Raw genomic sequence first — 25,092 nt, forward strand, 5'->3', positions numbered from 1 at the left:
CGACCCACTAGCTTTGTTGTTCGGAATATGGGCTGGTGAAAATACAAAAAAAGTCCACATTTTTAAATGTGAGTGCCATTGTCGCTAAAAGATGTATATTGCAATGCTGGAAGCGTCGCTCTTCGAGATGTGGCTGAAATCCTTCACTTGGGTACAAATGTGTGAAGAGGAATACATTGGTTCCCTCCCCAAGGCATCGCCAAGGCATCCCACCCCAAAAACGTATGGATTGAGTTCTGCAGCTATCTAAACAACAGTAACAAAGTTGAGTGGAGCTCCAGCCCCCCGCCGGGTTCGCACTGAGCACTGCACACTCCTTCAGAATGTTAGTCCCCCCCCCCCGAGTTTGTAACGCTTGAAAAGTGTATGATACAATGCCTAAATGTGATATTGTGGCTCTTGTATATCTCTGTGAAATGTGTGCTGTACCTGTCTTAACTTCCTGCCAATAAATAAAAGTTTAAAAAAAATAAAAAAATAAAATGCATGTTGTGTGAAGGTATACCTAAATCGTGAGCACCAGCTTTTCAAGACCTGTTCTTATGTTTGTGCCGTGTGACCACTCCTCAAGAGTCCCGCTATGCTCTTGGCCCTCTGTGCATCAAGACCCGTTGGCTAATAGACATGCCTATTCACTGCGAGACGGGCTGCTGAACCCATGGACTTTGCTAAGTGTGCACCATTTGTGTATCCCGGACTGCCCACACAGGAGTAAGTCTAACTCTAGTTGGCCTTAGCGCTACACCAGGAGTGAGAACACAGTAGTTGGGGCACAGTGTGGAAAATGGAAGCATACCCAACACTTCCCAAAATATTAAGCACTGCACTAAAGTAGCAAATACCTTTGCCACACGCCTTAGCAACTGACATCTATAAGAAATGCCTGTAGTGCGCAGGAAATTGATTAAAGATTAGAAATATTTAATACCTCCACGCGTGGTTTGTTTGCACCTTGGGGATAAGATTGCATAGGGCGCGAAACGTTTTTGGGTGCAAGTGAGGAGATGCACTGAGCAATAAAAAAGGAGTGAGTCCGTTCTCAAAGGGTATCTGAATGAGAGGATCTTAAATGCGCTCATTCAGAGGCCCTTTTCCCCTCTTTGTACATTTGCGCATATCTGGGGGCATTTCTCTGCATTTAAAAGCGCATCCCAAATTCACAAATGGGATGCGCTTTTAAATGTGCAGAAAGGAGGGTCATCCCCCTGTGCCTGTGGGGAACAGATGCAAGGGGAGGCACACATCGATGTAGGATCATGCTTTACCTCGTCATGAAACACCCGTGTACAGGCACGTTATAAATGACGTATCATATCATGATTGTTTTTTAAGTGTGACAGGAATGGTTTAAATCGCTGCTCTCACACTAACATTTCCACCCCCCAAACCGGGATGGAAATGCCTTTTTTCATTCAAGTATTTCACAGAGATGAGCCTATGAAATGTGCTGCCAGCAACCACACCTGTCAAACGTTAGTGTCTGGAGAACGGGCTGGACAGCGCACCACTGTCCAGGCCCTCCTGAAAAGCGCAGGTCTCCTTTGAGAATAAGGGGACCTCCGCATTTCTGAAAGTAGCGCAAATAAACCGAGCTCATTCGCTGTGCTCCTTTCATTTGGAATCAGGGCCATTGCCTATTGACACGTGTTTTGAGATGCACAGTGCATAGTCTGTCTCAAATACAAGCACGGTGGCATAGCAGGAAGAAATGTTGATAAAACAAAGTGGTCGGAACTAGGACAGTCACACCAGGAAAGCCAGGAGTCATTGTAGAACCCTCCTGGAACTTCTGGCAGCAGAACATGTTCTAGGCGGAGTACATCTCGTGGGTATAAGGAGGGAGATGGGGTTGGTGTAGGGAACTCATGCAAGTTCAGAAAACAGGAACTCATGAGCCTTATCCACATAGCCTCACAACATGTCTTAGTGTGCGGTGCTTGCAGCCACTTTCCTCTGAAACATGATCTTTAGTATGAACAACCTCGTAGATATAACTTTCTAAGCAATGCTGGAAACTCTGAGCACTGGCCCCCACAATTACCTTGTTTCAGCATTTGCTCTTTAGTGGAAGTATACATATTTATTCATGCAACTTTAAAATGACTTCATGAATAAATAGACTTTATTTTGGGCACATGCGCCATTTTAAAGTTGAATTTCTTTATATCTGGGTTAATTCACAGCTGCAAGCATTATATAGCATTTCTTGCAAAGTTAACAAAGATGCCCAATTTTGCTGCAAATTTGTGTCATGGAATGTTTGTGGATTTTCTAATCTAACCAGGGGGCTGCAATCATGGGTAGGGGATGCAGATGTTCTGTTCCTTCAAGAGATGATGGACATGAACTCTTTTATGCTCTAGGGCTTTCATACTTATTGCAAGAAGGCAACTAGGGGGTGTTGAGGCCATTGCCATTGTTTTGGGGATGAAGAGTTGTCACTACTAGGTAACAACTTCCCTTCAAGTTCTTTTGGCAGTGAATGTTACATTTAAGGATAGCCCCGATGCTTTTTTACTGGTTAACGCATATTGGAATCCCGCAAAGTGTGCCCTGAAGTCCTTTTTAGAAGGCCTGGATGGGTTGTTGGAGGGGTGGCTGGCAAAGGCCAAAAGTGGCATTATCATTTGTGGGGGATCCCAATGCCCGCTGTGCGTAGGGTCGCAGACCGCAAGTCCAAGACTTGGCTAAACCATTTGTTTAACTGGGATTTCAGCATTTGTCTTCCCTCAGAAGAATCAACAGGTTATTTTTTTACTTGGTCTAGGAGTACTACAAACTTATGGATCGATCATTTCTTTGTCTATTCTCCTTTCTTAGCCTGTTGTGGACCCCTCATGCAATCACGCAAACCTCTGGACGATGGTAAGGCAAACCTCAAATGGTCCTGTCACCGACAAGGGTTGTGACATACCAGGGCACACTTGGTTGGTATACCTGCAGAATAAATATGCTCATCCGAGTGACGAACGCAAGTGTTTGTCCCTCACTATGGGCCAGAAGGACTAGGGGGCCTGCCCTTGGGATGATGGGGATGTACAGTGGGCCATAGGGAGGGCAAAGCCATCTGTGGCACCGGGCCCCAATGGTATCCCGCCAATACTCTTCAAGCTGGATCCGGAGCTATGGGTGGGTCTTTTTTTGGCTCTCTATAAGAGCATTTATCAGGAGGGTATTATTTCAAATACTTGGAAACAGTCCATCATCATACCCATCTACAAACAGGGCGACATGTCTGAGCTGAAGAACTTCAGACCAGTTGCCCTCTTAGATGCCTCCAGCAAAATGTGTGCTTCTCTATTGCTCAGAGACCTTTCCCACCACATAAAGGATCTCAACCTTCTTTCTAAACATCCGGTAGGGTTTTGTTCTGGTATGGGGACCTCTCTTAATGGCACTATTATCTTACACCTCTATGCAGCAGTAAAAAAGGGGTGGTGGGCCCAGTCTATATGGCCCCCATAGATATGTCTAATGCTTTTGACACAGTACGTCGGGAGACCCTGTGTAGCAAGCTCCTACAGTGGAAAGTGCCACTCAAAATGGTACAGATCCTGGCACTGCTGCATAGCGAATCATCTCTAAAGGTCAGGTTGATGAGGGAGGGGGCAACCTCTGCACCTGTCTTTACATTTGTGGGGTTTAGGCAGGGCTGTGTGGTTGCTCTAACCCTTTTTAACCTTTATGTCTCAGATATTGCAGCCTTGTGGGAGGTGGAAACTACAAATCTGGTCAAGACGGGCAAAGTAATTCTACACTGGTTGGCCTTTGCTGTTGATGTTATTCTTTTTGATAAGACTCCAATTGGCCTCCACAGGAAATTGACCTTATTCCATCACTACGTTGTCCAAAATAATTTAAAAATCAATGGGCAAAAATCCAATGTCATTGTGTTTTCCACCAAAAAACCTCCTAAAGCCTTCATCTGGAAGGTTGGAGATCAGCCTCTAGAAAGGGTGTCATCGATGAGGTACCTGGGGTTTAACCTCGCTAATAACCTCTCTAAGGGGGTCTGGACAACTCTCTTCAGAGGGGGATTTCTTAACTTATTGGCTAGAATGAAGCAATACAGTTACAACAATGTCACTATTCCTTGGTACCCCTGATCAGGTTCTACCTCCAGAATATTGAGCCCATAGTCCTGTATGGTCTTGGTATTGTCCCCTTTGACCTGGAGGCATCACTTAAAGCACTCTAGAGGCTACTTTGGAAGAAAAGTCTGGGATTGAACAATTCTGTGCTCAATACAGTTGTCAGACACAAGCTGGGACTCATTTATTTGGTGGCCAGAGCCTTATGGAGGAAGCTGGCCGAATATGCCACAATGTTAAAACCTCTGAACAACTCCTTGTACCAATCCTTGGGTGAGCCGTCATTACTCCAATCGGCCTCCACTGTTACTCAGTTTAGGACTACCATGTGTGAGATTCTTGGTCAGATTGGGTCCTCTCCTGAGGTGTGAAGGGTGGTGCCTGGGGTTGTAAAGTGAAAACTATTCACAGCAGACTGGGCTGAAACCTCAGATCTATTGGGTAACTTTTCCCTTTACGGGGAATATGCAAAGTTTAGAAGGAAGCGATCAGAGCTCCTGATGTATGTGTCCTTATTTCCTTGTCCAAAGATTCAGGGTGTATATTTTCGCTTTTGTTTAAATCAATTTGTGACTTTGGAATGGAGGTCAAAGTGGGACAAGTCAGTAACCAATACTAATTGCAGGTTTTGGAAGGCTAACGCAGTGAAAACACTTAAACACATTGTCCTGGCTTGTCCCGCGTTTGCGGACCCAAGGCTACATTACCTGGGTGCAGAGCTACTGACCAAGATGTTCTGAGTTAGGCTCATGTGGAGCAATGTGGTGAAACTAATTTAGGCGTTGTATGCTTTTTTATGTGTTTTCTTGGGGAAATCAGCTGAATTTTAATTCCTGGTTACGGCTAAATTTAATTGAACAGCCTGTTATCTTTTGCTGAAATGTTATTAATTTTTGCAGCAATATCTTTTGTTCTGCTTCTCTGTATTGCAAGATTTGAGGACTGTCTACTGTTTGTTTTTGTTCTATATTATTGTTTTTGTGAAAAGCTTATTTTTGTAGGCTAAGCACAATAAAAAATGTTTTTTAAAAAAACAAAGATGCCCAATTAACTTGCTATTTTATGTGCTTACTTTCAAAGCAATACTGAACCATAATATTCAGGCCACGCTCTCTTTGCCAGTATTTGTATATCTAGGGAAGGCTTAACATCCAACGTAAGCATGCTGACTAAGAAAAAGTGCAAGTTAATGGTAAATGCATAGCATGCAACCTGGAATTTCTTTTGTAGATTTCTGATGTTAAAATGCTGGTCAAACTTAATATTTACTGTGAAAAGTATTAAACAAATTGAAAAATTTGAAAGGTCATACTAGAAATTTGATGATGGAAAACAAAGTCTGACCCTCCAAATTGATGGCACTTAAAAGCAAAGCCGGAGCAACTAATAATCCACTGGGGGCGCTACTGAACATAGATTTTTTTTTTAATTTTTTTAATTTATTTTTCATCAGTTTATACATGAGAAATAAACTTAAAGCACATTTAGTAGGAGGATGAACATTAAAAAGGAAAAATATGCATACAATAAAAGAGTAAACAGTTTTAGTACATTTCATGTTTAGAAAAGTTAATACAAAATTTATTTTAAAAACTCATGAATTTATGAAACTTGAGAAACTACATGAGAAATAAACTTAAAGCACATTTAGTAGGAGGATGAACATTAAAAAGGAAAAATATGCATACAATAAAAGAGTAAACAGTTTTAGTACATTTCATGTTTAGAAAAGTTAATACAAAATTTATTTTAAAAGTTTCATAAATTCATGAGTTTTTAAAAACATATTTGATACTTCGTTCCATATCTCGTGGGCAGCTGCTGTAATGACAATGGACTTAGCGCCGAAAAAATAAGCCCAGAATTGGTTGTGGGTGACCTCCTTGATGTTACTGACAAATCTACCGTACCCTTTGTGATAGAGTGGTTTAAGGGACGTACAGTTGGTCAGTAGGTGCCTAGAGGTCTCCACCTGGGTGTGGCATAGACGGCAGGTGTGTTTTTTGAGTGGTATGTTCTTCCAGGAGCCAATATGCTCTATGGTGGGGAGGTGATTCAAGCAGAAACAAATTATGAAACGTTTGAGTTCCTTCTAGCAGAGTTTGGTTAAAAAGGAGTGTGGTTTACATGGCGGATAAACTCTGATGGGAATACTCATTATGCCTTCTGAACCCCTGTAGTCTTTCAATGTTTTTTATTGTATACCATTTGGCCCACTTGATTTTAATATTATTTTCATAATTTGGATCAGTGTTAATAATGACCACATCCAGGTCTATTGCCTCGAGATGTGTCACGACCGAGGATTTCAGCTCTTTGATGAAAGTGTTTATGTTTTCTGTGGCTATGTTTATGCCCAGAAGATGTAATAAGGCATTGGAGTTTGGTCATGTGGGCAAACATTTAAAGTAGAGCAAGGATCTTTGAATGGACCAGATTGTCGTCAGCGAAGTTAGGAACTATTCCTGTCTTAGTGACTCAATCTCCAGTAAGCCTTCGATTTTGTATCTGCCCTGATGGATCACGTAGTGTCTAACCGCCGGCCATTTTTTCCAGGTTTTGTCTGTGATTTTTTTCACTGTAGTAAGCAGCTGAGGGATTTACTGTGATGGGGACGCCAAAGTAGATGTACTTGTTGACGGTTTCCAAGCGGACGCCATTCAAACTCCACTTTTCCCCTCTGTTGTTTTTAAAGGACCATCCAAGGATCATGGTCTTGCCTATATTTATGACCATTTGCTTTTTCTTTGCGTACTCAGCGAGTGGACCCAGCGATCTTCGTAGGTCTACTTGTGTCTGATCAATGAGTATAGTGTCATCAGCGTACGCTAACCATGGTGTGTGAGTGTTTTATGTAGTGTAATAAGTGTAGGTTTATGCCCCATCGTGTCCGTTTTTGCCTCAGTAAGTGTCTGGGTATGAGGTTGACGCGTTATTAAAATCTATAAAGCAGCAGAACAATGGACGCTTTTGAAGTTGGAGTGTTTCTGCTGTGAGTAACTGGAGCGCACATATGTTAGCTAGTTTGTTGTGAGATTTTCTAAAGCTAGTTTGGCAGATTTTTAGGAGCCTTGCTTTTTCCGCCCATCTGCTAAGACTTTTAAGTAGTACGGCTGCAAAGATCTTTTGTCTCTCATCCAACATGGCAAGGAGCCGATAGTTGCATGGGTCCAGTCTGTCTCCTTTCTTAAATATAGGAACAAGAATGGATCTGCGCCAACTGAGCGGGATCTCTCCTGAAAGCAGGATATGCCTGTATAAGGTAGCCAGTATTTTTGCCCAAAGAGTTGGGTTAGCCTTCATGATGACGTTGGGATGCAGTCAGGACCGGGTGCGCGGGAACTTTTTAGGTGTGTGATTATGTTGGCTAGTGTGTCTTCCTCGAAGACGAACTCAGTGAAAAGTGTTTCTAGGCCATGCTGAGGAACGGTGTTTTCTTTCAATGTGGTGTCGTTGTAGAACGTGTGTTATGTGTTTAAGCCACGCTCCTTCTGGTATGGGGTTTATGTCCAATGGCCTAAGTGATTTGCGGTGTTCGTTAAAATGAGACCAGACTTTGCGAGAGTCATTATTTCTTAGCCAAGTGAACAGTAATAACCAATGCGATGTGTTTCTTGATTTTGTGTGCTTCTTCAGCCAGTTTTTATAATCAGTGGCTGAACATAATGGACGCTGATGGCTCTTTGCCTGCAGTGCACTTTTGCTCTAAAGGGTCACATATGTTCCAACTCCTTGCTGCACTGCCCAGAGGTTTTCGAAGGTGCTCCCTGGCTGGCTCCTTGGACAGCCTTAGACTGGCTAGTGGGCAGACTTGGGAGTGGAGACCTTTTGCAATGGACAATGGTCTTGTGTGTGTGCTTTGAAAGCCAGCAACAGCTGCTCTCATCACCCCACATTTCTCACCTTCCCCTTCCACCCACAACCAAATGAGTCTGGTAATTAGCTATTTGATGAGACAGAGTGAGAAAGCAGGCATGTTTGCACATTGCACTCCCTGTATCTGCCCCACTCCCTAGCAAGCACACTGTCAGTGGTAAAAGCTGCTGATTGGGTTAGAGGGTCATATATCATATTAAAGGAGATCTCCACATGCATAGGAGCTAACAGACTTCAGGGATCTGGAGCTCATGCTTTACATGTTCTTTTCAAGGGCAAACCTGTATGGTCACTGCCTATGCTGTGAAAGCTATCTATTTAGGGAGCTTGCCCTGGCTCTGACCATGCTACACATGTTATAAGGGAGGGCAGCCTTCACTGGCCTTGCACTTGCTGTACCTGCACCAGGGTGTGAGGGAGGCTTGAACTGATCCTGTTTGTGCCATAAATGTACCAATTTGAGTGAAGTGTGCACAGGTCCTTGCAATCAGTTGCTCTACCATTGCTGTACTTGTGCACATTTGTGAAGGAAACTTACAGTGGCCCTGTGAAACTGTGTGAGTACCTGTTTGCATGGTACTTTCACTGGCTATTCTCATCTTGTAACTGTCAGAGAAGCTTGCAGTAACCCTGCACATACTGTGTCTGTGAGGGAAGCCTGTCCGGCCATACCCACGCTGTCCATGCTCCCATTTGTTAGGGAAACATGTCAGACTTGTCCATGCTGTACTTGCACCCACTTGTGAGGGAAACATGCACTGGCCTGTCCACTCTTTACGTGCACTTTTTGTGAGGGAAGCATGCATTGCCTTTTTTGTGAGGCACATCCGCTTGCCCATGCTGAAATGTTTGTGAGAGAAGTTTGCTCTTATTTTATAAATACTGAATCTGTTTCAGATGGAATTTTGCCATAGCTCTGTCCATGCTGTATGTATACTTGGCTGTTAGGGAAGCTTGTAGTGACCCTTCACATGCTGTACCGGTTTCTTGAAACCATCTACTGGCCATGCCCATAGGGTTCCTGATGGATTTTGAGGAAAGCTTGCAATTGCCTGGTCTATGTTGTACCTGTTTGAGGAAAGCCTGTGTTGGTCCTGCCTATGATGTTCCGGTACCGTTTCTGTTTGTGGGGGAAGCCTGTGCTGTTCCTATGCATATAGTAACTGTATGTGCTGTATTTGCGTGGAAATCCTGTACCTTTGGAAACTGCAGCACCACACCCTAGACTGTGACTTATATGTGCCTGTCAGGGCAATTGGACCTGCTGCTTCCTATGCTGTACATGTTTGGTGTGTTATAGCAACTAGCAGTGTTGCTGACCATGATGTATCTGTCCAGTGAGTGATGGAAGCTTTTCAATTCTTCCCCTTATATGGTTCCTGTTCTTTGTGTAAGTGTTACTAGCGCTGATACCCATTCTGAACCTTTCATGTATGTCAGTGAAATTTCAACTTTTGCTGCATGTAATGTCTTGTCTGTTTGTGAACAGCACGTGCACTGTTTGTGCCAGAACTGTACCTCCATGTACATTAAGGAAGTGGTGTAACATTAATGAAACACAAAACTTTACGCAGCAAACTGAATAGTACCAGTAGGACTAGTTTGAAAGAATGGGACATTTTAATGAACATTAGGGGAGTAAGATTGGTTAAAGCTCCCAACGGCACAGTGCACTAAAGCCCCTATTTAGAAAACCTGGTGCAAGCAAACCTTTCACCACATCTTCACTCCACCTCATGGCAGCCTGGCCAGAAAGGCATAGCTACTGCCTCATTTTCGTGTCAGGCCGTAATGCCAGCCCATTAATGGTCATCAGCCTGGCTAAAGCATTTTCACCAGGTGGATTTCCTCAAAACAGCAGGTGGTGCTTTCCACCTGCTTGGGGAAGGCTCCCGCCTGTTCTCCTCTCCGTTTCTGAGACGCTTAAGGAATTTCCTTCACTCGCCTGCGAATGCAGTCCAGAGAGGATATTATTCTGCCATCCCTGATGTTTGTAAAGAGGATGTGATGGGACTACCAAGCAGAGCTAAAAGAGACAGTAGCAAAACTGACAGCCACTACCGCCCTCTAGCTTTCAGTGACTCGAGCAACAGTTTCTGACAATCTCCTTAGTGGAGGCTTAATTGATGCAGGTGGAGGCAGGGCTGAGGCTGAGATATGGCACACATAGCCGCCTCCAAATTGGGGATGTTTGCAGAGAGCTAGGTGGGTAAGTGGAAGCGAACAATAGCCTCCTTCCAACAACCTTTAAATAGACTCCTAGATATGTAAATAAAGTTGCTTACAAAAGCCCATAAAACTGCCTTACAAAGGCACACACATATCTCTATGTGTTGGGTGTGGGAACAGGATGTTTAAGGGTAATAATTTTCAATTCTACTGATATCATAGGTTTTTCATGCTTCTATATGTATTGCTGATCCTTCCTGATCTGAACAACATTTTGAATCCAGCCTATATATCATATATTATGTGTGTAACATAGAATGATTTATTTTCACCTTGTTATGAAAAGTTCAAAAATATGATGTAGAAACTGCAGCTGGTGGTCAAGACATGCATGTGAAGTGGTGAGGACGCATCTGCGATGAGGGGTTTGTATAGGCAAGCAATGGAATTCCCTCCCGCATGCACTGGGAGTGGAGGAATCCTATTGGTCCTTCCGTAGAGCCCTTAAAACCTGGCTATTTGACTAACCTGTTCAACTTTTAACCTATCGTATTATGTACTTGATGTGATATGTAGTACATGCGAAATGTAACCACTACGTATTTTTACTATTGGTGCTCCTGCCTCCGGGCTACACGTAACTGGTTCTCTCCAGCGCTGTGATGCCTGAGGGTTTGTGTGCGCTATACAAATTAAAAAATAAATAAATATTACAAAGTGGTTGGTACTAACGGGGCAGCAAAATGCCCTTTCGGCTAGGGTGCCAAAAATCGTTGTACCGGCACTTCTGGCCCGCAAAATTGCCACAAGCTGGTCCTAAAAATGGAGAAAATGCATGAATCACAATGATTCTCTCTTGCCTTGAGGCAAGCATGTTTTGCTTCACTCCGGGGGAAATGCAGGTGTTAACATGTAGAAAAGGCAGAGCTAAATTATGGGTGATGTTTATATACAGGGGATGATTGTATTTTGCACCAACATAGGTCATTAAAGAAGTTATGCCAGTTAGTTGGTACTGAAATAATTTGCCAATGCTGGTCTTTTTTCAAAGTGAGAGATATTTATTTTTGGACTCTCTGTTAACACACTCAACACATGTTTCAACATTCAAATTCCTAAATGGCTCATCAGGAGAGGTTCACCAATTGTGTCCATGCAATAGTCCCATTGGTTAGGTTATTGTTTTGCTTTCCCCTAATTGTTTGTGGACAATTAAACAATCCTTTCTGGTATTATCACAAATGATATGAGTCTTCATTAACTTAGGTTACTTTTTACGGGATAAAGGTATTAGGTTTTAGGCTTTCGTTCACCTTTCTGCTCCCATATCCTTCCTGTTGCCTTGAGGCAAACATGTTTTGCTTGACTCCGGGGGAAATGCAGGTGTTAACATGGGGAAAAAGCAGAGCTAACTCATGGGTGGATAGTTTCTCCTGGCATGATAGGGAGCAGAGCAGAAAGGGGTTTCTTCCACCGCTGTCGCCAAATGGTGTAGCGTTTTCAACCTAGACGGGGGAACTGAAATACTGATTTCTCAACATTGTTTGCTGCTTAATTTAAAAAGGATCAAAGCAATATTGCACCACTTTTCGAATGACGTAATCTGTCTGCTCCATTTATTATAATGGTAATCAGCAAACCAAGAACAATGTCAGCTTGCTTCATATTTGCTGTAGTGGAAACCTCCATGGGTAAAACGGATTGGAGCAAAGCCTCTCTGCTCCTCTCGCGATACCAGTGTAGAAAAGCTTGTGTTGGATTGCTGAAAAATCACAGAGCGCAAGCGGCGCATGAGTGATTGTATTAGCACTTGTGCACATGTCACTAGCACTAGCGTTACTACAAGCTTGCGCAAACCCCATATGGGCTAATTTTGTAATGTGTGAATGGGCCAGCGCACACTTGCATTTCTGTGCCCTTTGCTTCCCTCTATGCAACTTGCCTCATGTGCACTGAGTGGGGTGGGCGGGAGGAGGGGGGGTTATTCCTGGAGAAAACAGGTTAAAACACTTTTCAATGGCTCACGCTTTTTGAGCTTGAGGGAGGCTTTCCCAGTGGATTTGAATAGAATGTGCTTGCTTTTAGCAGGTGCTAAGTTTTTCCACCAGAATGAAAACTACGTGCTGGTGGAAAAACATTTCACCAATGGGGTTTTGCCATTATAAAACATGTATTCGTTTTTGCAGGCGTAACAGGAATTGAAGAGTGAAACAGTAATCCCTTTCCGTGCCCTCACTCCTGAACAAATTATAAAAATACCCGTGATCAAATAAATATGTGTTGGGGGGCGTGGCTAAGCGCCGAAGAAGATGGCCGCCTGACCGCGCTACTCCGCCTCATAATTTTCTTAAACAAATGCATTAGGCATACTTATATATAAATAAAACTTACCTTTTTCCCTGCACGTATCCCGCGAAACGACTGGAACACAACCGGGTGTTTTTCAGCGCCGTTCCGAACAGCTGGAGGCGCCGCTCGGCTCGCAGCATCGCGCACTGACAAGACTCCGAGAGAGTGTGGAAGAAGCGCCGCCCTGCATGAAGTAAAGGTCGGCGTCGCGCTTCACGTGACGCGCCGGCCTGGGCCTAATACTACGGGTGCCCAAGACGACGCTGCCACCTGGTGGGCACTTCTAAAAAAAAAAAAAAAAAAAAAAAAAAAAAAAAGATTGCTGAGGAAGAATTCTAAATCAAAAAGGAGAAACAAAGCGAAAGAAAGTGGAGAGGTGAGGAGTGGAGGGAGAAGGGATTGCTAAAAGGGGAGAAAGCAAATGTTGAGGAATATATGCAGAAAATCAATACAAATAAAAACAGTATTCTCAAATTTTTAGTCACAATTGCTTCAACAATCCCTATCAGTAAGCTCCACAGCCTGGATTAATGTTCCCCAGCCCCCAAACTCCTCACCTCTATTACTAAACTGGTGGACTCCTCTTCAAATAATACACTGCACAGAAAGATTGCTGCTACCAACATTACCTGTGAAACATATTCAAAAAATTTCTGTAGTATACGCCTTATTGTTCTTCTATGCTTCCATTTTGGTCTCTTTACATAAGAGTAACATAGTACAAACAATATGGATGTAATAATTGTATACTGCAGGCTGTCTTAAATGATATTTATAAAGAGTCTCTGCGAAACGTCTTCAAGCCTTCAATTCAAGCCCTCAAATCAACAAACCTCTCTATCTTTTTATAACAAGGAGGAAATATAACTAAGCAAACTATCCACTGAGCTGTCATATTCAAACTCATCTACAACTTGACGCAGTAATAAAAACTATAAAGACAAAGTCTACTTTACAATCTCCAACTATGGCAACAAATAAAACAAACCAAAAAAATGCACCCTCTGCTAAAGACGCCACCTCCTCCACAACAAACCTGAAAAGACCTAAAAGTGAATCACCACCCCCACTAGGAATCTCTGATCCTGCTATTGAAGTCATCCTAGCGGAAATTAGGGCACTTAAACCCTTCATGGAAAACACCAATACTAAGCTACAGCAACTTGATGAAAAGTGGATGGGTGTTAATAACAGAGTGGAAGAGGTAGAGAAAAGAGTTGGAGTGCTTGAAGACTTATCCCCTAAAGTAGCACAGTTAGAAAAATCTATTAAAGACCTCCAAAGGCACAAAGAAGACTTGGAAAATCGCAGCAGGCGCAATAATCTCCGCATTTCAGGTTTAACAGAAGGTGCTGAAGGATCCGACCCTATTACCTTCCTACAAAAATTTTTACCAGCTATTTTACATTTGCCCTTGGACACAAAATTCAACATACAACGGGCCCATAGAATAGGTCAACCTTCAACTTCCTCCACATCTCGTCAGCTGCCGAGAACAATGATATTCTACCTATTGGAATATTCCCAACTACAACTCATTGTTTCAACAGCAAGGGAGCGTAAATCACTTATCTGGCATGGCAGTAAACTATATATCTCACAGGATGTAGCCAGAAGCACGGCTCTGAGAAGAAAGACTTTTCTATCCTTCCGCCCTGCTCTAAAACAATTAAATATCCGATATGGTTTATACCACCCATGCTCCTTCAAGATAACACATGAGGGTCGCACAGCTATATTTGATGATCCAGCTGATTTAAGATCTTTCATACAAACCCTAAAGTGTGATGGTATGGATACCTCCAATCCGCCAAGCACATCAACTACAACTTGAAGTCTAGCTTTCAATTCGTGATAAAGGTGTTTTATTATATTGTATGTTTATACTAGTAATTACCTAATGCAGCTATAACCCAATTGCTCTAACAAAATGGGGTGGATGCCGTTCGGGTGTCCCTCTTCCACTGATGGTCGCTCTTTTCCTTTTGGCGACCCAGTTGGCGATACCTATCCCCGTTATCTCTTTTCTCCTGAATCCTTATCCTATGTCCTGTTTGATCTCCACAACCTTTTGTATTTCATTGCCTAAATTATCCCAAAATGGGATCAAACCCCTTTCTCCCCTTCCAGACCCTCAATGTTCAATCCTTTTGTGTCATTACCTGGGTATATATGTTTTTAACAACATTACTAAAGATCTGATTCTATTATCGTATCGCAGTCGTATGTTGCATGTTTATCACTATGTATCTGACTAAATGACCTTCAAGTGTATAACCTGGAATATTAAAGGATGTAAAAATCCTATCAAAAGATGCAAAGTATTATCTCATTTAAACAAATATAAGCCAACAATAGCCTGCCTGCAAGAAACACACCTATCTAACAAAGAATCTATGAAACTTAAATCTCTTTGGGTTAAAGAGGTTATTTCTAGTCCTGCAATCTCCAAGAAAAATGGAGTGGCTATACTAATTAGTAAAAAACAACCCTGCAAAATCCTCGATCAAGATGCAGATACAAATGGCAGATGGGTCTGGGTAAAACTTTTAATTGACTCCACACAAGTATCTATTCTCAACATATATGGTCCCACACTACCAGATCCCCCTTTCTGGACCGCAATCAAACAATTGATACTCAAAAATAACTTCATCAATCTGATAATGTGCGGAGATGTCAATCAGGTCCTTGATCCTTTTTTAGACCGAAAATCCAACTGCATATTCATACCAAATAAATCTCATAAATCTTTTACTCAATGCCTAGCGGAGACAGGATTAATCGACACCTGGAGACTATCCCACCCCACACAACTAGACTATACCTTCCATTCACCCCCACATAATACACTATCACGGTTGGATTATATTTTTGCAACCAAAACCCTATCTGGATCCATTATAGACTCTAAAATCGCTAATATTATCATATCAGATCATGCACCGGTTATTACTTCTTTCTGCCTTGCTGAAACGAACAAAACTGCTACTAGATGGAAACTCAACAACTTCCTTCTAAATGATCCACAGTTTAACCAATCAGTTCAAGCCTTCATTCAACAATACTTTGCTAACAATCTTGATGGTGATACCTCGGTTGTCAATAATTGGGATGCATTCAAAGCCGCCATGAGAGGTCACATAATGGCCCTCTCCGGTAGGAACAAAAAACTTAGGAAAAAACATATAGATGACCTTTACTCGAAACTCACCCTTGCAGAACAAAGCTATTACGCAGACACCAACTCAACAAACTTACGACAAGTAATAAAATTACGTTTTGAAATTAACAAAGAAATTACAGAACTCGCAGCAGGAACCATACTCAAATATAAAACAAAAATATACCAAACTTCAAACAAAGCGGGCAAGGTGCTGGCTTCATATTTAAAAACTAAAAAAGAAAGAGTTCAAATATCACATATCAAAGACACTCAAGGCATATCTCATCACCGTCCTGACGCTATACTAGAATGCTTCAGAAAATTTTATGCGGATTTATACACTCCAGAATGTTCTATTCCAAAAGATGAAATTGAATCCTTTTTTAAAAACATTAGTCGTACTTCATACCCTAGATCAGACCTTTCTCACCTTGATAGCGAAATTACCTCCTCAGAGATCACTAAAGCCATCCACAGCCTGGGCAAAGGCAAGGCACCCGGTCCAGATGGACTATCAACTGAATTCTACATCAATTTATCCCATATATTGACACCAAAACTCAAAACTCTTTTTTCATACTTTATATCGCAAAAATCCACCTCTGGATCATTTTCAGAAGCTCTACTGATCATTTTCCCTAAACCCGACAAAGACCCGTCCCTCCCCAGTAACTTCCGACCCATTTCTCTAATCAACATAGAAAGCAAAATTTTCGCTAAAATACTTGCTAATAGAATCGAATCTTCCCTCCCAAATTTGATTAAAGCAGATCAAACAGGTTATGTAAAAGGACGTAATATATCCTCAAATGCTAGACTCCTACTGAATGCTATTAGTCTAGTAGCTAAGAACAAAAAAGACAGACAAGGATATGCTGCCATCGCTTTGGACGCGGAAAAAGCGTTCGACCGTGTAGACTGGAATTTCATGTTCCAATCCTTACGCTGGCACGGATTTGGTGAGAAATTTATCTCACTGGTAAAACTTCTATACTCAGCCCCCAAATCCGCTATATATTTAAATGGACAAACCTCTTCATTCTTCACCTTACTCAGGGGCACACGGCAAGGTTGCCCCTTCTCACCGCTATTATATATTCTCTCACTGGAACCGTTGCTGGAATCAATAAGATTAAACAAAAATATCCCAGGGATTCAAGTAGGCACCTCAATAACCAAAATTGCTGCTTATGCAGACGACATTCTTATCCTGATCAAAAACCCTAAATTCCATATACCTAACCTCTTAGAAACTCTATCTCAGTTTGGTCATGTATCAGGATATAAACTTAACAGACAAAAATCAGAAATTATGCCACTAAATCCCTATTGCCTCAAGCATGACATTGAATCTTTTGGCCTCAAATGGTGTAGTGGATCCATCAAATATTTAGGACTTCGTTTTGCCCCTACAATTCAAGAAACCATCAAACTCAATACAAAAACACTATTGGACACCCTGAAAGACCTTACATCCAAATGGTCCCCTCTTTACCTCTCCTGGTGGGGGCGGTTGGATACTATCAAAATGATGCTGTCCCCTATTGTACTTTACTATCTTCAGCTCCTTTCCGTTCCACTATCCCTTTCCTTTTTCAAATCTATATATTCCATACTACTAAATTTTCTTTGGGGAATAGGAAAAAGCAGAAGAATTGCGCTAACTAAACTCAAAGCACCTTATGAAATGGGTGGTGTTAAATTCCCTGACTTTAAGCTATACCACTCTGCATTTCTCATAAAACAATCTCGCCAATGGTTCACAGATCCCGAATCTGCAGATATCCCTATATGGTGTACAATAGAGAAACATATAGTTCATCCACACGATATCACTGACCATATATACATATTTAAGTATTCTCCTAGGAACATTTCGGAACCTATTAAAGCATCCGTTTCAGCGCTACAATCCTTTCTCTTCCCCCACACTAAAAATCCCAATAAACATCTATCCCCTTTACTATGGCATAATAAAAATATTGTCATAAATAAAAAGATCCTCAATCGTAAAGCATGGATTGGAAAGGGAATTAGATTCATCCAACACATTGTAGATGGTCCTTCTATTCTCTCCTTCCAACAATTCTCTACCTTATTCAACATACCCAAGACTGACTTTCAGTTTTACAATAAGTTAATCAACTCCTGCCTTGATGCACTAAATCATTTCTCCTATAAGATTCTTTCCCCAGACGCCTTTAGACTACTACAGCTAACCATGACAGGTGAGGTCAGAGCCTCAAAAATATATAATATGCTTACCTCAACATTTAATATTTGTCCTATTCGTCTCAAATGGGAATTTGACTTAGGATATAAGTTTGAGGACCACATATGGCACCGCTTGTTTTCTAAAATCAAACAAGTATCAGTCTCAGCTAACATTACACAACACTACTATTTCTTTATACATAGAGCATTCATTACTCCGGATAAATTAGCGAAGACTAACCCGAACTACGACGCTAAATGTTGGTCATGTGGCCTTTCTCCTGCCACTTATATGCATATGTTCTTTGAATGTTCATATATTGTCAAATTTTGGTACGATATCTGGAAATGTATTCAGCGCATCTTCTCTGTAAGTGTTCCATTTTCTCCTTTAAGCATATTCTTAGGAAGTGTAGCCATCACAACACAAATTCCATCGGACTCTGCTAGATTATACGACCTACTCATATGTATAGCATTAAAATGTATCACTGCAAACTGGAAAGACTTTCGATCGCTCTCTACCAGAGCATGGTGGAATGCTTTATGTCAAACTCACAAATTGGAAATGTGCATGGCAAAAAATCTCAATACAATCTCTAAATACAACGCTAAATGGCACTATTTCACATGTTATCTCAACTGTTTCAATGCGACGGCTCATGGCTCCTGAATATACACTCTCATGCATACGTTACGAATCGAATGATTATATTTATGTAATAATGCTTGTTTTTAATTATCAATGTAAGATAAGAATCAGTTTTATGCAATAATTATCTTATACCCATTTCCCCCCCCCTCCACCTAGCTCCCTTCTGTACCTAGTTTGTCAGCTGTCTGTTACCCAGTCTTGTCTCCCCATCTCTCTACTCATACCTCCATATCAGTTACTCATTACAGATATATATTATACTAATCCAGGTTTAATCAGTACTTTCTACAATTGCTACTCCATTCTTGTTCAATTTAATGCATCTAATTTCATATATCTTCTACATGGTTATACCCTTTCTTGTTGAAAATTATTATCTTTGTTCATTCTCTATGCTTACCAGATATACTCAAAGTCTGTAATGTGCTAACATATGTAATAATATCTGTATCTTGAATAATAAAAAATTATGAAACAAAAAAAAAATAAATATGTGTTAAACCAGGCGTAACGGAATCATATCTTATTTTCAGGGACATCATTTAGGGGTCGCCAGAGGTCGGAACTGCGACCTCTGAGGTCTCCCTTGCGACCTCTGTGGTCTCCCTTGCGACAGCTAAAAAAAATAAAAGGATTTTTTTTGTAGTAATGCAAGCTCCTGGTCTGTGGCCAGCACCTTTACTTCTGGAGTGGCTGGCTTTCTTGTTAAGGTCCCTTAAAAAAGAAGAAAAATAAAAACAGGAGTGCCACAAGTCTAACACTTTCAGCAGTGACCCTAAATAAGAAAGAATAGGAATACCAAATAATGTGTCTTTCTGGAATTCTATATAATAATGGCTAGACTCATTAAAGGTTTATTTCAGGCACACTTCAGGGGGTGAGTCACTGATTTAGTCTGCTCTTAAATGCCTCACCTCAGCCTTTCATCCTTCTGAGGTTGATAAATGAGTACCAACACAGGTTGGGTGACATTGGGTGTATATTTTTTCTATATGAAGCGCTTAAGCGTAAGTGCTGTATAATAACACATCATTATCATTTGGTCATGGACGTCTGCTTGCATTCACAGTAATTTGTTAATATGGGCCTATACACACTGATCTTAACAATACATATTGCGTGGGATCCATTCTTGTATGAAATGTACATCACATTATAGTGATATATAGTACAATGCTATGTGATGCTACTTCCTGTTTTGCCAATGGGTAAAAGGTCGTGTTCCATCACTTCCCACGATATCACTTTGGGGTGGGATCAAATGACATCACTTCCTGTGATGTCAACAGAGGGTCACGGGTTGTGTGATGTCACTTCCGCTACCCCTGGCATGTTGATGAAATGACGTCCCAGTTTATTTTAACAGCTATGTTTCCGCTCCAAGGAAAATTAGCCCTCACTTGTACCTGATCTAAAGGTGCTTTTGCTTTTACAGTAATGTGGCCCATGGTGGAAAACAATGAATGTGCCTTATTCTATGGACACGTGCAGCACATATGTGATATGGCCTATGAACATTAAAGTTAAGCTGTGTCCAATGCTGAGCACTTTACAATTACAGTTAATCGCAGAACGGGGCTTTGTGTTAATTGCTTTTCAACGTCGACGCGTGCCGAATTTTAGACCTTGTAACGGGAGGGCTGACGTGAAGTCAGAGTTGCAGAGTAGATGGACCTGTCAGGACATTGTTTACTGCACTTACGCCTCTGCCCGCGAATGAAAAATGTGCATATTTTTGCTGCGTCTCACTGGACCTTGCTCTGAAACGAGAGTGATGTCAGGCTAAATGAGGTTATCTTTGTGCCAGAGTTTATTTATTTTTTGTTTTAGCAAACAAATCAATAGGCCCATCAGTATTAAATGATGTATTGCCTCTCTGGTCCCCTTTCTCTGCAGGAATGATGAATTGGCTACCCCTTCCAACAACATTCTCATCTACTTAATGCCTCTATGAACGATGGACGTGAGCCGCTTGGGCGAGACGAGCGCTAAAGGGAGAGAGGGACGCTCGACCGCCCATCTGCAACCGGCGCCTCACAGCACACCCGCAAGCTTGAACCTCACCGTCGAGAATGTGCGCAAATTGCAGCAGGAGTACGACGCCACAGGAAAGTTAACTGCCAAGGGCTCGGTACAGGAATTCCTCCGGAAACAGGCCCAGTTCCAAAACATGACAGGGCCCGCAAGCCCTAACGTCAGCTCCGGATACCCACTGGGGGCAAGCCTTTCCGACAGAGTCAGTTCGTCCGCAGCAGCAACAGAAGACGAAGACGAGAGCGCAGACTCGTTGGAGACGGTCTTTGTTAACTCTCCAGATACCAAGACAAGAGGTAGTGTGCTGCCGCATTAGCTTTCACTGATCAACGCTTCCGGTTCTCCATGGCCCGGCAAATAATAAACACATGTGAGTGACTTGGAGATGTGTTGAGTGTGCACCGACTTCTCTTTAGGGATACCAGGTATTCTATCTACGTTTAAATTAGAAATAGTGTGACATGCTTTGCTTATTTGTTGGTATATGCTGAGCCCTTTCATCATCACAGTTTTACCAGAATGTGGCTGAGCCATGTCTGGGGAAAAGGGCCAACATGCTGTCCTTTTAAATGTAGCAGTTCCACCTGCTGCCATGTCCATGAGGATATAAAAGCTCAACCTTCCCCCCAAGAACCCTGCGTGCAAAGCTCAAGCAGTTCCCCACTAGTCAAAACCTCCTGCAGAACAGGTGAGCCAGAGGGAGGGGATCCAGAACTGCGACGAGGAAGAGTAGGGCTGGTGTATTGCAGATTACTGGTACAGTAAGCCATTCCCATTTTCTTTTAAAGTGTTAAAATACTTTATTTGTCAAAATGAAAAATTGAGAAACCAAGCATAAAGCCTTGCCTATAACAAAGGCAAAATCCCAAATATTCCTTGGTGAGTCATATTCATCAAGGGTGCAACGTAACAAAGATACGTAAAATCCTTGCATAAGGCTTTTACGCATGGTTTTACATCACGCCCCATTTCAATCATTTGTATGGTGGAGAGGAGGAGCAGATCGCAACTTGTGTTTCCGCTGCCTTTCTTCCTCTCTGCTAAACAAATGCTCCAGAAATTGCACGAGCATGCATTTACATGCGGTGCAAATGTATCAGATCCCTATGGTGTCTGGCAGACAACATGCATAAAGCAGACAGACACCATAGGGATCCATTGAAAACACTGCCTGCCATGCTCATGTCAGGCAGGGTTTGATTGTAATTGTTAACACTGCTTATCATGCTCTTACCATGTTCGCATGTTAAGCAGTGTCCATAATCAAAATTAAACTGCAGGACAAAAGGCATTGCACACATCTGTATACGGCCTTTTGCCCAGCACTATTGCACTCTGCTGTGCAAATGGCGGAAATTCAGCGGCAGGGAGTCATTTATGTTGCAGTGCTAACATAAGACCAGCTCTAGGCAGACAGCATTACGTAGGCTGCTGGTCATGTGACAGGCCCTGCCACTCAGTTGCTCCACCCACCTCCAGTTTTCACTCCTTCCAAGCCTGTACTTAAGGACTCTAGGCCAGCTCGAGGCTGACAGCATTGAGTAGGCAGCTGGTCACGTGACCAGGCCTTGCCACTCAGTTGCTCTGCCCACCACCTATTTAATCAGTCTTCCTTAGGTGTCCTCATCACTGGCATCCTCAGAAAAGGATGGGAAAAGACAAGGACCTCACCTGTTTGTGCCTGTTCGGGTACGATACAGCCAAGGGTCTGGCCTGCTAAACCACATTTCACCTACAAACTAATCGCTACTACAGCTACTCACCAAAAGACATCACAATTTGCCTCCTCCACAGCCAATCCCCACTCTCACTAGGGTTTGAATGGCCAAGTGGCCTGGGCAGCTCCAGAAAGCTACTCTAGCGAGCCTCATCAATATTGCCCTTGCCCCTGTACAGCGGGTTGCCTCAGAACTCACCAATAAAAATGACAAACGTAATCCAAAAAAGGAGTGTGTACCAAGCAAGAAGTAACCCTATTTATTCTGGATCCAGACGCAGCTGGGAAAGCAAAATTCACACAGAATATGGAACAAAACTGCATGAAAGGCGCTGTCAAAGATACACCCCAAAAACAAAAGTTTTATAATCATACAGACTAATTAGCATCAAACCACATTGCAACATTAGGTTAGTCCTCCATGTGGAGGCTAATTGGTAGAGCTACGTCTTTGCCCTGTAATGGTACATAAATTATCCTGAAATGATTGGGTCCTGAAAACCTTGCCGCACCACCCGCAACCCCTTCTGTGACATCACCTCCAACCCACAATCCCCACATCATAGTGCCAAAGCATTGAGACATTTCAGATGGCCAGCAGATCTGTATTCACTGAAGTCGGGCATCACCCTCTGTTTCTCATGGGTGTCACCGGGATCGGTGATATCTTCGTCCGAAAGTGTAGCTTCTGAAATCTCCCCCTCCCCCGACTCCTCACCTTCTTCTTCCTTCCAAGAACCCTTCTTTTCTTTTCTTCGAGTAGACACCTTTTTTTTATGAAGATAGGGACGACCCCGGAAGGAAGCCACCGTGCTCCCCAAGAAGGGAGAACAGGGGGCCCACCCCCGGGATCGACCAAGAGGGGAAAAAGCCTTAGGCACAAAAAACCCCTGTAGTATCGTTGGGTGTCTTGGAGATGTGGAACCAGGAGTTCTTATAAGGTAAGATTTGGTAGCAGTGGCTGGAGACAACACGTGGAGTGAAGATTCAGAAAACACAGGCAGTCCATTAAGAGGTCCGAGGAACTGGTACACAGGCTAAGTGAGGAAGTACTAATGCAGCAAGCAAAGGCAGTCCAGGGGAACAGGCCGGAGTCTGGTACACGGGAGGTCACAGAAGCAATGCTGAAGGTAGACGAAGGAAGAGCGGAGAGAGTAACAGACCGGAAAAGGAAAAAAGCGGTAAGTGAAGATGGGAAGGTGGGAGGGGAAGCAAGATGGAAGGAGGGCAAGGGAGAATACTGCGGACCAAAAGAGAAAGGGAAAGGCAGACAGGTATAGCGGAAAGAATAACAGAAAGGATAGACAGGGTACGAGGACCCGACCAGCAGCAAGCGAGAGAGCAGCACGAAAGCCACAGGTAGCAAGCAGCACAGCCTACGGACGAAACCGGAAGCGTTGCAACGCGTCCGTGACCCGGAAGTGGCCGGTTAAAACACCGGGCCGCGGAGCGTCTAGCCAATCGGAATCAGCAAAAGGGAACCAGGAAATAGGGGGCGTGGCCGAAGCGAACGAAGCTAGGTTCCGCGTCGCCAGCGGCTCATAGACGCCAGGAACTCGGCGGTATGACAGTATGCCCCCTCCTATACGCTCCTCCTCCGGGTTTCCCTGGATGGAAAAAGTGGTATTTGCGAAGTAGGACAGGAGCATTAATGTGTGAGATGGGTTCCCAAGAGTTTTCCGAAGAAGGGTAGCCCTTCCACTTAACCAAATATTCTAGCCTGCCCTTATGATACCTGGAGTCACAGAGTTGGGCGACCTCATATTCAGCTCGAGTGGAACCCTGGGGAATAGGAGTCTGTCTAACCTGTCGTGCCCATGTATCAGCATGAAATGTCTTAAGTTGGGAAGCATGGAAAACAGGGTGTACCCTTTTTAGGTTATTGGGTAGTCTTAGGCGAAAAGCCACAGGATTGATTTTCTGTATGATCTCATATGGCCCTAGATATTTTGGAGATAACTTGGAGGGATGTACCCAACGAGGTAAATATCTAGTGGAGAGCATAACTTGGGTACCCACATCCCATCCTGGTACAGGTCTACGATGTTTATTGGCTTGAATGCAATATCGGGCTTGGGCTGACTTAAGGCCTTCTTCTACCTTCTTGTGTGTCTCTCTAAGGAGGGAGAGTGAAGAATCTACTGAAGGTACGTTAGTAGCAAGGCCCGAGACAGGAAGAATGGAGCGAGGGTGAAAACCATAAGTACCAAAAAAAGGGCTGAACCCCAGAGCTGCATGTGTGGAGTTATTATAAGAGAATTCAGCTAGAGGGAGTAGTGTGCACCAGTTGTCTTGTTGGTTGTTGATAAAGCATCTTAAGTACTGCTCCAGGGTTCCGTTCAAACGTTCAGTTTGCCCATTGGATTGTGGATGGAATCCAGAGGTGAGAGCTCTTTCAATACCTAGTCTGCTACACAGGGCCTTCCAGAACTGGGAGGTGTACTGACTACCCCGGTCTGAAATAATCTTGTTAGGTAGACCGTGTAACCGGAATATGTCTTGGAGAAACACTTCCGCCATCTTGGCTGCCGTAGGGACGCCAGGTAATGGGGAGAAGTGAGCCAATTTGGTAAATGAATCCACTACTACCATGACACAGGTGCATCCTTCAGACGGAGGTAAATCCACTATGAAATCAGTTGAAATTGTGCTCCAGGGACCCTTGGGTACAGCATTAGGTTCCAGTAGACCAATTGGTCTTTTTCGGGATGATTTACTCCTCAGACAGATGATGCATGACTGAACGTACTGCTCTACATCCTTTCTCATTGTAGGCCAATAGAAATGTCTTTGAAGATAGTCATGAGTACCAGCCACACCC

The 25,092-nt window shown here is 42.9% G+C and overlaps 1 protein-coding gene across 2 annotated transcripts in view; it reads left to right on the plus strand.

Annotated features, from left to right (window-relative positions):
* The window catches only part of ERICH6B (glutamate rich 6B), a 2,074,788-nt gene that overhangs the window by 340,108 nt on the left and 1,709,588 nt on the right, over positions 1-25,092 (plus strand). For both annotated transcript variants that reach the window (XM_069640454.1, XM_069640457.1), the window contains exon 3: positions 20,417-20,850. In XM_069640454.1, the coding sequence (XP_069496555.1) occupies positions 20,478-20,850 (373 nt within the window). In that variant the 5' untranslated portion in view covers positions 20,417-20,477. The remainder of the gene's footprint in view (positions 1-20,416; positions 20,851-25,092) is intronic.

This window comes from Ambystoma mexicanum, chromosome 7q (assembly GCF_040938575.1).
Source record: "Ambystoma mexicanum isolate Mex_15411 chromosome 7q, UKY_AmexF1_1, whole genome shotgun sequence".
Lineage (NCBI taxonomy): Eukaryota > Metazoa > Chordata > Amphibia > Caudata > Ambystomatidae > Ambystoma > Ambystoma mexicanum.